This window comes from Piliocolobus tephrosceles, chromosome 5 (assembly GCF_002776525.5).
Source record: "Piliocolobus tephrosceles isolate RC106 chromosome 5, ASM277652v3, whole genome shotgun sequence".
Lineage (NCBI taxonomy): Eukaryota > Metazoa > Chordata > Mammalia > Primates > Cercopithecidae > Piliocolobus > Piliocolobus tephrosceles.
In genome coordinates this window covers 140,016,844-140,029,318 of record NC_045438.1, presented here as the reverse complement: position 1 = coordinate 140,029,318, position 12,475 = coordinate 140,016,844, and the positions used below count along the sequence as shown (strand labels likewise).

The 12,475-nt window shown below is 43.7% G+C and overlaps 1 protein-coding gene and 1 non-coding gene across 2 annotated transcripts; one reads left to right on the top strand and one right to left on the bottom strand.

Moving 5' to 3' along the window:
• The first annotated feature begins 2,703 nt into the window (after nucleotides 1–2,703).
• Nucleotides 2,704–3,314, top strand: LOC111525926 (40S ribosomal protein SA-like). The gene is made up of 2 exons (XM_031935530.1): nucleotides 2,704–2,719; nucleotides 2,776–3,314. The coding sequence occupies exons 1-2, from the start codon at nucleotides 2,704–2,706 to the stop codon at nucleotides 3,312–3,314; spliced, it is 555 nt and encodes a 184-aa protein (XP_031791390.1).
• Nucleotides 3,315–6,023: 2,709 nt separating this feature from the next.
• On the bottom strand, nucleotides 6,024–6,095 carry TRNAA-AGC. Its single transcript has one exon. It is a non-coding gene; the product is annotated as a tRNA-Ala (tRNA).
• Between the last annotated feature and the right edge of the window lie 6,380 nt (nucleotides 6,096–12,475).

Genomic DNA, 12,475 nt, shown 5'->3' with positions numbered 1-12,475 from the left:
CGTTCTCCTTTCTCATTCTTTGCATGCGTTTGTCACGCTTGCCCTACTTCTATAAAAAGAGGAGAATATCAAATGTGTTGCTTTTAATACTATGCTGTTTATTCGGGCAGTCATCTGTGGCTTTTTATAAAACTTAACGTGAGAATATATTGCTAACCTGAGTGACACAAGCAGACGTTGAAACGGGGCACAAATTACTCCACAAGGAGTTCTTGTGGGTCATGGTATTATCATTTCTAACTATATGTAGATATCGACTTGTAGCCCAGCATAAAAAAAAATCATAAATAGATAAATTTTCCATCAGGTCTCCTTGGCAGGAAGCACGAACCCTGCAGTCACACTACAGATCCATGCATTAGGCGGTATGGCTAAAGAGCGAGACTCAAAAAGAAAGTAAATAAGAAAAAAATTTGTGAAATAAGAAAAAAATCAGAGAAAAATTTCCTTGCATCTCTGTTTTATGAGCATTAGGTCGTCCAAGGCTGAGAAGCAGAAAATCTTCCCACTGGTTGCCTTAGGCGTCTCTCCTCGGGGCTCCTCCAACAGCCGCCTCTGCCGCTGACAGTTGAATTGTGAGCAACAGAGGAGCTGGGCGTTCAGTCCTAAGTTTTTCTGAGTGAGTTAGTAGGTAAAGGTTGTCCAAATGTAAGGTGGCACTCAGCGCTTTGCCTCGCGAACGCTTAAAACATAATTTGGATGACTGAAGACAGCCAGCTCTCGTTCGCTGAAACAGCTTACAGCCTGCAGCAAGTGATCTACCAAAAGGTTTTAAAGGTTAGGTCTTGGCTGGGCGCGGTGGCTCACGCCTATAATCCCAGCACTTTGGGAGGCCTAGGTGGGTGGATGACCTCAGGTCAGGAGTTCGAGACCAGCCTGGCCAACATGGTGTAAACCTCTTCTCTACTAAAAATTTAAAAATTAGCCGGGTGTCGTGGCCGGCGCCTGTAATCCCAGCTACTGGGGAGGGTGAGGCAGAAGAAACGCTTGAACCCAGGAGGCAGAGGTTGCGGTGAGCCGAGATCGTACCCCTCCAGCCTGGGAGACAGAGAGAGGCTCCATCTCAAAAAGAAAAAAAAAAGTTAGGTCTTGGGTTTTGACAGCAGTTATTTTTATTGCATATTAAATCGACTTTCACAGGAAATGTACACAAAATATGTAATAGAAAACACCAAATCACTATGTAATAGAAGACACCAAATAATCCCCCCTCCCCCATTCCCCAAACCAAAACATCTAGCTGAAGTAAAAATCTCAGAAGCATTGCCAAATAGCGTAATTAAATCATTTGCTTTCTACATTTCCTCGATGAACTTCAGGGTTTTTGTTCTTGAGTCTTAAATGAATTAATCATACTTCACATATCACTGCACCAAAGGCTCCAAAGGCAGATGTGGCCAAAGGGGTGTGGATGAGGAATAGGACTAGATAAAGTTGCCTGAATTTCTAGAAAGAAACACATGTTAAAGAGTCAGTAAAAATTATGGTATATCATTGTTCTGCACTGTCTTTTCCGTACAAATCGTGTGTGGGTGAATGTATCAAAATCGATACCAGTTTTCTTTGTCAAAGCCTTTGCATGCTACCTTTTGTATTAGAAAAGGAAGTTTTAAATGCGAAGTTGAAATTCCAAATATAGCATCAAATTTCCTTTGTTTGAAAAAAACTAAGAGCATGCTCCTCCCAGTTCCTTAAGGAGCGGGAGAGGGAGCAAGGATGAATCACAAGCTCAGTTTTCTCTGACACCCAAACCCAGCTCAGAGGTTTTAACCAGCTAAGTCACAGAGTCCCCTGGCAGGCCTATCCCCATCAGGTATGTTACGGTCATGCTGCTGTCTGAATTATTTCTGGGCAAAGACAAAATGATAGGCCTTCTTTCTCTTGACTCCTGATCCTTGCCTCCTGATTGGCCCACAGGGTCGCCAAATCAGTGAAAAACAGCTTGGACCACCTTCCATTTTGCCAAACATGGATTCTCAGGGCATCTTTTACCTCTTGCTGTTTATAACCCTACAGTATTTAGTGTGGAGCCCTCAACACACCTCTCAGGCAGCTATCAAAAGCCATGAAAGACAAAACATCCCTATGAAGCAGTAGAACTCTGGCCATTGTAATCCATGAGGGAATCCATATTTTGGACACCCCTTTCCAGGAAAAGGGAACAGCTAAGCCCTCGGACCTCAAAGCTTCACACACAAACAAGCCTGGCCAAAGTTAACTCACTTGGCTTCAGGTTGGAGCGCCAGTGTGTTTCTCTTTCTCCAGGTAGTCTCCACCCTATCACAGATTTCCCACACCGTTGCACCAGGGTCCCTGAATTTTCACTGCTTCTGACTGTCCGCCCAATTAGAAATGCTAGGAGGCGGTACAAAAAGCAGAACTCAGAAAGTTGTCTGGGTAAATCTACATCCAGATGGAAGAAGAAAACAATTCCCAAATGAAAACCTATGTGTACTTTTCCGCGTTACCACAGAAGAGTCCGTACGGCATTGTTCTGGATTCCCACTGTAACTTAAAGGGAACCTTTCACGATGTCCGGAGCGGTTGATGTCCTGCAAATGGAGGAGGAAGATGTCCTTAAGTTCCTTGCAGCAAGAACCCACTTTGGTGGCACCGATCTTTACTTCCAAATGGAACAGTACATCTATAAAAGGAAAAGTGATGGCATTGCTCTTGCCATTGCTGCCATTGAAAACCCTGCTGATGTCAGTGTTATATCCTCCAGGAATACTGGCCAGAGGGCCGTGCTGAAGTCTGCTGCTGCCACTGGAACCACTCCAATTGTTGGCTGCTTCACTCCTGGAACCTTCACTAACCGGATCCAGGCAGCCTTCCGGGAGCCATGGCTTCCTGTGATTACCGACCCCAGGGTTGACCACCAGTCTTTCACGGAGGCATCTTATGTTAACCTACCTACCACTGCTCAGTGTAATGCAGATTCTCCTCTGTGCTATGTGTACATTGCCATTCCACTCAACAACAAAGGAGCTCACTCAGTGGGCTTGATGTGGTGGATGCTGTCCCCGAAAGTTCAGCACATAAGTGGCAGCATTTCCCGTGAACACCCGTGGCAGGTTATGCCTGATCCCTGCTTCTACAGAGATCTTGAAGAGATTGAAAAAGAAGAGCAGGCTGCTGCTGAAAAGGCTGTGACCAAGGAGGAATTTCAGGGTGAATGGACTGCTCCAGCTTATGAGTTCACTGCTACTCAGCCTGAGGTTGCAGACAGGTTTGAAGGCATGCAGGTGCCCTCTGTGCCTATCCAGCAGTTACCTACTGAAGACTGGAGCACTCAGCCAGCCACAGAAGACTGATCTGCAGCTCACACTGCTCAGGCCACCGAATGGATAGAAGCAACCACTGAATGGTCTTAAGCTATTCTTGCACAGGCTCTTGGACAACATGGAAATAAGGTTGACGGCAAATAAACATCAATTTCAAAGAAGGAAAGAAAGAAAGAAAGAAAGAAAGAGAGAGAGAGAGAGAGAGAGAGAAAGAAAGAAAGAAAGAAAGAAAGAAAGAAAGAAAGAAAGAAAGAAAGAAAGAAAGAGGAAAGGAAATGAAAAAGAAAGAATGAAAGAGAGGAAAAGGAAAGGAAATGAAAAGAAAAAAGAAAAGAAAGAAAAAAGAAAAACCTAAGTGTATGCTGTCACAGTCACTGCTCTAGCAAACTCTTCAGTGAATCATCATGATCAGGAAACTCAGCAGTGCCTTTGTCTCAGGGAAGCTGCAGTTCTGTATCTGAGACCTACAAAGAAACACATAGGAGGCATTTAAGTTTAAGTGACTTAAACTTCTGTTACAACCTCCTTACTCTTACCCCGTGCTCCTGGAGAGATTCTGAAACCTCAACCATCACAATGGCACAGATAATAGACACTTTCCTTCTGTTGTTAAATTTTGGAGTGTCCAAATATGTCCACATAAATTTTAGGAGGTAATCCTAAACCATTGTGCCTTCTCTTTTACTTTTAACTTTCTCTCTAATATTTTTCTTGTTTGTGCAAAATCTGTATATTCCTGAATACTTGAACAAATTATGTATCAACTTCTTGGTTCCATCTCAACTTTTGTCTCCTGTCCCCATCCCCGCTAGAATTAACTTAGTGAGGCTCATTTGTGGCTGGAAAGTCACTGAGATGGAGGTTTAGAAGCAAGGCGACATTTATAACAGAGCCAACCAGAAACAACTTCCAATAAAGAGTGAAAAGGTTTTAGACTGGAATGTAGTGTTTCCTGAGCCTGAGGAACTGCCCTGAGAACTTCACTGGTATTCCCGTTTGTAACTTACAGTTCCGTAGTGAACCGATAATCACCGGATAGGGGGAAAGATGGGGATCTTTACAATTGTAAGGTCTCCCTCAGATGATTATCATTCAGGCTTGAGAATGCCAACCTAGAAAGTGAAGCTGCACAAACTGTAGTGAGCTGGAGGAAATTTAGGTAGGAGCAAGCAATGGAACCGAATCAACGGGAATGGGAGAAAGTGGAGGTGAAGCTGACAAGAGGTGGTGAAGAAAACCAGTGGGGAGATAGTAGGAGGCAGGTGGTTGCAGAAGAAGAAGGGACGAAGGAGAGAGCCTGAAGCCAGATCTTTACGGAGGCCCAAGATTTGAATGGCCCTGAAAGTGCCTGCATTGCCAGTGTCTCCTAGGCTCCTCTATAATGTTTTGTTTTGTTTTGAGACGGAGTATAGCTCTGTCGCCTAGGCTGCAGAACAGCGGCGCAATCTCGGCTCACGGCAGCCTCCGCTTCCCGGGTTCAAGCGATTCTGCTGCCTCAGCCTCCCAAGTAGCTGGGATTACAGGCGAGCGCCACCGCGCCCAGCTATTTTTCCTATTTGTAGTAGAGACAGGGTTTCGCCATGGTCTCGAGCTCCTGAACTCAGGTAATCCACCCACCTCGGCCTCCCAGTGTGCTGGGATTACAGGCGTGAGCCACCGCGCCCGGCCCCTGGGCTCATCTTTGGCTGTAGGAAATCAGAAGTTCTTTCCCTCCCAAGGGAGGTGAACTACAAGTTTCTGTTCCACAGGAAAACATAACCCTTTATGTCCAAGACTGACACCGCTTTGAGAGCGACCAGCGGCTTTTTCCATCTCTCAAAATAATTTTCTCAACTGTGTATTTTGAAAGTCTCGGAATTTCGCCAGAAGTGTCTTTCTTTCGGACAAAATTCTTTTTTTTTTTTTTTTTTTTTGAGACGGAGTCTCGCTCTGTCGCCCGGGCTGGAGTGCAGTGGCCGGATCTCAGCTCACTGCAAGCTCCGCCTCCCGGGTTTACGCCATTCTCCTGCCTCAGCCTCCCGAGTAGCTGGGACTACAGGCGCCCGCCACCTCGCCCGGCTAGATTTTTGTATTTTTTAGTAGAGACGGGGTTTCACCATGTTAGCCAGGATGGTCTCGATCTCCTGACCTCGTGATCCGCCCGTCTCGGCCTCCCAAAGTGCTGGGATTACAGGCTTGAGCCACCGCGCCCGGCCCGGACAAAATTCTAAACATTCCTTCTGTAGAGAAAGCTGGGATCACAGCGCTCTCATGACTAGTGATTGGACCCACCTTTTGTCGCCCAACCAAGATTCTGTGAGTGGTGGAAATGTAAGGGGAGTATGAGGAAAAGTGGCGGGGAGAAGAGAAATCTAATGGATGTTTTCCAAAGACGATTTTGTTTTTCTTTTCTGTCTTCCCACCCCCCCACCCAACCCTGATTTCTTAACAGTATTGAGAAAGGGCAGCAAAGGAGAAGAGTCTTATATGGCCGGCATGCCTGTTGCTTCACTGTCGGGGGATCTTGAATAAGCAGCTTCTCTATTTCAGTAAATGACTATAAAGCTGTGCTGAAGCAGTCAGGTTGGGAGGCTGAAGGGGTGTTAGGACCCATAGTACAAATGAATGACTACCAAACGGCTTACCTTCTCTGTGAGTAGAAAAAAACACAAGGTAATATATGCACAAAGAAAAAAGAAAAGACTGAAATGAAGTATTCAAACACTGAAACGAAATGCTCAAAGTATAAGAAAACGCTGGTGGAGGTGCTGGGGATTGAACCCAGGGCCTCATGCATGCTAAGCATGCGCTCTACTACTGAGCTACACCCCCACTCGAAATACTTCTTTCTCACTGGTTTATTATATAGTGTTATCTAAAGGTGAAGGCTTAGGCGTGATAGGTTAAAGTCCACTATGTATGATCCATGTTTCTGAAATTTCTGAATGGAATCTTGTCTTGACGCTCTGTCAAGAGGAGAAAGGCATTCTGGACCGAAAGACCCTTGGATCCTCCCTTCATCTATTTCAAGACTGCTTTTAGCCAACTGTTTGTGTCAGTTTCCATCCACCTGGAGCAAAGTCCCAGGATTGAATCTTCTTGTATGCTTGTATGTGTTCAGATTCTCTCCTTTAAAAAAAAAAAACCTTCTCTGCCTATGAAACTCCCAACACACACACACACACACACACACACACACACACACACACACACACGGTAGTGCCAGAGAATATAAAGACTAGTTCTTTGAGTGCTGCAGAGAAAACCTAGATCCAGGTGATGAGATAAGACAAGACGCAGCAAAAGAAAAAGCTTCTTCACAGCAAATAAAACAATCAACAGAGGAAAAAGGCAAACTATGAAATGGGAGAAAATATTTGCAAATCATTTATCTGATAAGGGATTAATATACAAAATAAAATTTTTAAACTGCTACAAGTCAACAGCCAAACACACACACACACACACAAACTTAAGATCCCAAATAACCTGATTTTAAAATGAGCAAAGGACTTGAGTAGACATGTCTCCAAAGAAGACATACAAATAGCCACTAGGTATGTGAAGAGGTGCTCTTAACATTACTAATCACCAGGGAAATGCAAATCAAAACCACAATAGATACCACCTCACACCTATTAAGATGTCTCTTATTAAAAAGAACTCAAAAACTAAGTGTTAGTAAAGATGTGGAGAAATTGGAACCCTTCTACAACTGTTGGTGTCTAAAATAATGCCACTACTATGGAAAATAGTATGGAGTTTCTTCAAAAGATAAAAATAGAATTGCCACATGATCCAGCAATCCCACTTCTGGGTATACATCCCCAACAAATCGAAATTTGAATCTCAAAGAAACATATACACTCCCATGTTCACTGCAGCATTATTCACAGTAACCAAGATAAGGAAACAATCCAAATGTCCATTGACAGATGAGTGGACAAAGAAAATGTGGTATATACATACAATGGAATGTTGTTCAGCCTTTTATAAAAAAAAGAAATTCTGCCATTTGCACCGGCATGAATGATTAACCTGGAGGACATTATGCTAAGTGAAATAAGCCAGTCACAGAAGGACAAATATTTCATGATTCCATTTATATGAGATATCTAAAATAGTCAAAGTCATAAAAGCAGAGAACAGAATGGTGACTGTCAGGGACCAGAGGCAGAGGGAAAAGGAGAGTTGTTGCTCAGTGAATTAAAATGTTAGTTATGAAACATGAAAAATTCTAGAGCTCTATTGCACAACATAGTGCCTTCAGTTAACAATACTATAATGTACACTTAAAAATTTGTTAAAAAGATAACTCTCATGTTTAAGTCTTCTCGCCACCCATGCACATGAAAGAACACAAAGAAACTTTTGGAGTTGATAAATGTGTTTATTACCCTGATTGTGGAAATAGTATTATAAATGTATGCATATGTCCTCACTCACAAATTGCTTACATTCAACTTGTGTAGGGGTTTTGCATATATCAACTGTACTTCAATAAAGTTGTTATTAACTCCTGAAAAACAACCAAACAAGCAAAGACAAGAGGTTAATTCACAACACTTGACAAAAACAAAGAGTGACAAAGGTGGCAGTTTTGCACAAGGTTGCGTCCAACATCTGGATTTGGAAATGTGGCAGCGGCTTCATCGGAGATCCTACAGCTCTGGTTTTTTGTTTTGTTTTGTTTTTGATTTTGATTTTTTATAGAGATGGGATGGGGGGCGGGGGCGGGGGCGGGTCTGTCTTCTCCCTATGTTGCCCAGGTTGGTCTTGAACTCCTGGGCTTAAGTGATCCTCCCGCCTCGGCCTCCCAAAGTGCTTGGATTACAGGTGTTTGCCGCCAAGCCTGGCTAGCTCTGGTTTTAAAGACAATACAAAAGAAGACGAAGACAGAGGACTCTTTCAGAGCAAATTTTTTTGAGCAAGGAGGAAAGCACAAAGGAAGCTAGGCTCAACCTGAGAAAACCAATTCAGCCTTTGTAAAACCTTCCCTACACCCGCACGAGTGAAAATTTCATCAGTCCCTGAAGTGCAGAAAGTAGACTCTTTCCACCTTTAGCCAAAATGTGGTGCGACTGTTTAATCCACATACGAATTTTGGAGAACACTGTAAACCCGGCAGGGGTGTAAGGGAGAGTATGGAGAAGTTTATCCCTAATCTACAGGTTATGTTCTTACTATACTAGAAAGGCAAGTGGCTGGGAACTGAAATGATCTGAGGAGTGGACGCAAGGGAAGGCTTTGAGAAGGAAGGAAGGGCTCTTGGCGCCGGGAGGGACGAAACTGAGTGGAGGAGAGAAGTAGCGGAGAATAAGGGAGAAGAAAAATCGCGGATGCGTCTTTAAAGATGGATAGTATTGGGACAAGCGTGGAGGAAGAAAGCAGTCTTGCGCCGCGTCTCTGCCAAGCTTTCTCTACGCCCTGGGGAAGAGAGAAGGCTTTAGGTGAGTGGTTTCAAAGTGTGTATCCCACAAAAGGATACGGCTTGTGTTGCCCAAGATTTTGTGACTGTGAGAGTGCCTCACTGCACTCTCCATCGCAGGAAACAGGCTGAGCATTTTCGAGGGCGTGTGGTTGCGTATTCGTGGAGCAGTAGCCCCTGGTATTGGAGGTTTGAGGAAAGTGACGTTGTATCAGTTGTCAGCTGGGAGCAGCCTACAGCTTTGATACAGGCAGCAACTGTTTTGTTTGTGCTTCTTTTTGTTTGTTTATTTTGGCGTGTTTGAGTTTAAAACACAAGAGAAACAATGAGAAAGAAAGGTTAAGTAGTGACTGAACGTTTTGGGTTAGATTGGATACCCACTAAAACCATCGCACTTCTGGCTAGCTCAGCTCGAAATGCATCAGGCCATTCGTCCGGAAATTGAGGAATCACGATGCTATTCTGAAGTGGATACTTCCCATTTTCCCATACTTCTTTTTAATTCATACTCAACAGGCTACTGAACCCAGCTTTCTCCTGGAGCAATCTGGGGAGTATTTGCGGTGCGGTTTGCTACTTATATACTCTTTTGTCTCAGCGGGTTTCTGAAGAGCAATATTTGACAACGGGGAAAGTCGGATTTACAGAGAGCTATTCATTCAAGGCTCTTTTCTGCCCTATTGTCAAGTGGATGAACAAAACACTGACTTAAGGTATGAGGAGGATCGCACAGTGTTGAGAGTGTAAAAAGTGTTAAGTCAAAACATAGACATAGTTTGCTCATAATGTAAATTATTATTATTGTTGTTGTATTTTTTTGTTTATTTATTTTTTGAGAGGGACTCTCGCTCTGTCGCTCAGACTGGAGTGCAGTGGCGCGACCTCGACTTACTGCAACCTCCGCCTCCCGGGATCAAGCGATTCTCCTGCCTCAGCCTCCCGAGTAGCTGGGATTACAGGCACCCGCCACTACGCCTGGCTAATTTTTGTATTTTTAGTAGAGACAACATTTCACCATGTTAGTCGGGCTGGTCTCGAACTCCTGACCCCAGGTGATCCACTTGCCTCGGTCTCCCAACGTGCTGGGATTGATTACAGGCATGAGCCACTGCGCTCGGCCATAAATTTATTAATATCATCAAAAATTATTGGTCAGGAGCAGTGGCTCACACCTCAAATCCCAGCACTTTGGGAGGCCAAAGCAGGAGGATCAATTGAGTTCAGGAGTTGGAGACCAGCCTGGCTAACATAGTGAGAGCCTGTCTCTACAGAAACAAAAAAAAGAAAAATTAGCCAGGTGTGGTGCACACCTGTGGTCCCAGCTACACCAGAGACTGAGGCAGGAGGATTGCCTGGGCCTAGGGGTTTGAGGCTGCAGTGAGCCATGCTTGCAGTGCCACTGCATTCCAGCCTGGGTGACAGGTGAGACGTCAACTCAAAAAATAAATAAAATAAACTTTACTTTAAAAAAATTAGTGAAGGAACAGCCAGAGTGTCTCACACCTGTAATCCTAGCATTTTGGGAAACCAAGACAGGAGAACTGAGTCCAGGAGTTTGTGCTCAAGTAATAACAATAATATCAGCACTCAATCTTCATATCTTAAAACTTGACATTTAAATGAAATTTTAATTTGAGTCAATTAAGAATACAATATTCCACTTTTGCATAATTAACCATGAATTCACGCAGCAAATCGAAATTTATTTATTTTATTTTTATTATTATTATTTTTTGAGATGGTGTCTCACTCTGTCATCCAGGCTGGGATGCAGTGGCATCATCTCAGCTCACTGCAACCTCCACCTCCTGGGTTGAAGTGATTCTCGTGTCTCAGCCTCCCGAGCAGCTGGGATTACAGGTGCAAGCCACCACACCCAGCTAATTCTTGTGTTTCTAGTAGAGATGGAGTTTTGCCATGTTGTCCAGGCTGGTCTTGACCTCCTGACCTCAGGTGATCCGCCAGTCTCGGCCTCCCAAAATGCTGGGATTACAGATGTAAGCCACCATGCCCGGGCCAAATTGGGATTTAGTACCCACATTTATCTTGACTCAGTAGTTTCTAAGTAAAAGAAATTTGTAAGGCAGGGCGCGGTGGTTCACGCCTGTAATCCCAGCCCTTTGGGAAGCCGAGGCGGGTGGATTACGAGGTCAGGAGATAGAGAACATCCTGGCTAACACGGTGAAACCCCGTCTCTACTAAAAAAATTAGGCAGGCGTGGTGGCATGCACCTGTAGTCCTAGCTACTCAGGAGGGTGAGGCAGGAGAATCACTTGAATCCAGGAGGCGGAGGTTGCAGTGAGCCAAGATCGCAGTTCTCACCACTGCACTCCAGCCTAGGCTATAGAGGGAGACTCTGTCTCAATAAAACAAAACAAAACAAAACAAAAAAAGATTTGTTTGTATGTCAATCTAGGAACAATTAATTTACACCCATCTCTACTTTGAACCACCCAAAAGGCTGATTTATGTGAATTTAATTTCACTTCAGAATTAATTAAACTCCTTTGCATGTCCTGTCTTTTTGTTTTTGTTTCTTGTTTTGTTTGCCAAGAGACTGCATTTGCACTTGTAGTTCACCCCTGCTCAAGCAAGACACATTGTTTTGTTTTTTCAGATGTGAGTAAATGCCTCTTTTCCTCAGCAATATAGGGTCCTGTGAGATTTCTTAGGGGGCCCTGGCTCATTTTGTTGATAGGGTTGCCAGACTCTTACCGTGATAATAGTGCATTCTTTGAGCACTTTGTTTTTAAATTCTGGCCACCCTTCAAAACTATGAGGTTGAGTGAGTGTCCCAACCACATGAGTTCCAGGTTATTGTAATTGAGCCTTTATCACTACATTTTGATGAAAGGTTTTCCTACTAGGATTTGGATTTGTGACCTTCAGATTTTTGTGGAAATTTATTAACAATGTTTGCCTCTCGAATTTTGGGAGCCCAAAGAAAGTTTTTGATAGAAACTTCCTTTTCTTGGTGGTATACTCTCCTTGATTGTGACTTCTTCCTCTTCTTCTTCCTCTTTTTCTTCTTCTCTTTCTCCTTCACCTTCTCCTGGTTCTCCTCCTTGTTTCTGCTTTTATTAACCAAGGTCTGGAACGACCTTATTTTTCTGTTTACCGTTTTATTTAAGCTTGTGTTGAGAGTAATAAGGAAATGGTAGAAATCAGAGAGAATGGCATAGGCCCTGTAAGTCACCATCGTCTTTAATGTGGATGTTAACCAGTACAAGTACCCTGTTAGAGTTGCATTTGCTTTCTAGGGCAAAATCTTTGCTCTAAGTTTTTTTAAACACATGACTGTGTATATTTTTTAAAAATCATTTTTATTTTATAGAGTATAATTGTCAAACAGTCTTAGATTTACAGAAAAATTTAGAAGACATTAGAGTTCCTATATACCCTGCACCCAATACTCTTTCTATTATGATAGTCCTTACTATTAAGATGGTACTTTTCTGCCGGGCATGGTGGCTCACGACTGTAACCCCAGCACTTTGGAAAGTCAGGGCGGGCGGATCACTTGAGATCAGAGATCAGGAGTTCGAGACCAGCCTGGCCAACATGTTGAAACCCCCTCTCTACTAAAACTACAAAAATTAGGCGGGTGTGGTGGCAGGAATCCTAGCTACTCGGAAGGCTGAGGCAGGAGAATCGCTTGAACCCAGGAGGCGGAGATTGCAGTGAGCAGAAATTGTGTCACTGCACTCCAGCCCAGGTGACAAAGTGAGGAAGGAAGGAAGGAAGGAAGGAAGGAAGGAAGGAAGGAAGGAAGGAAGGAAGGAAG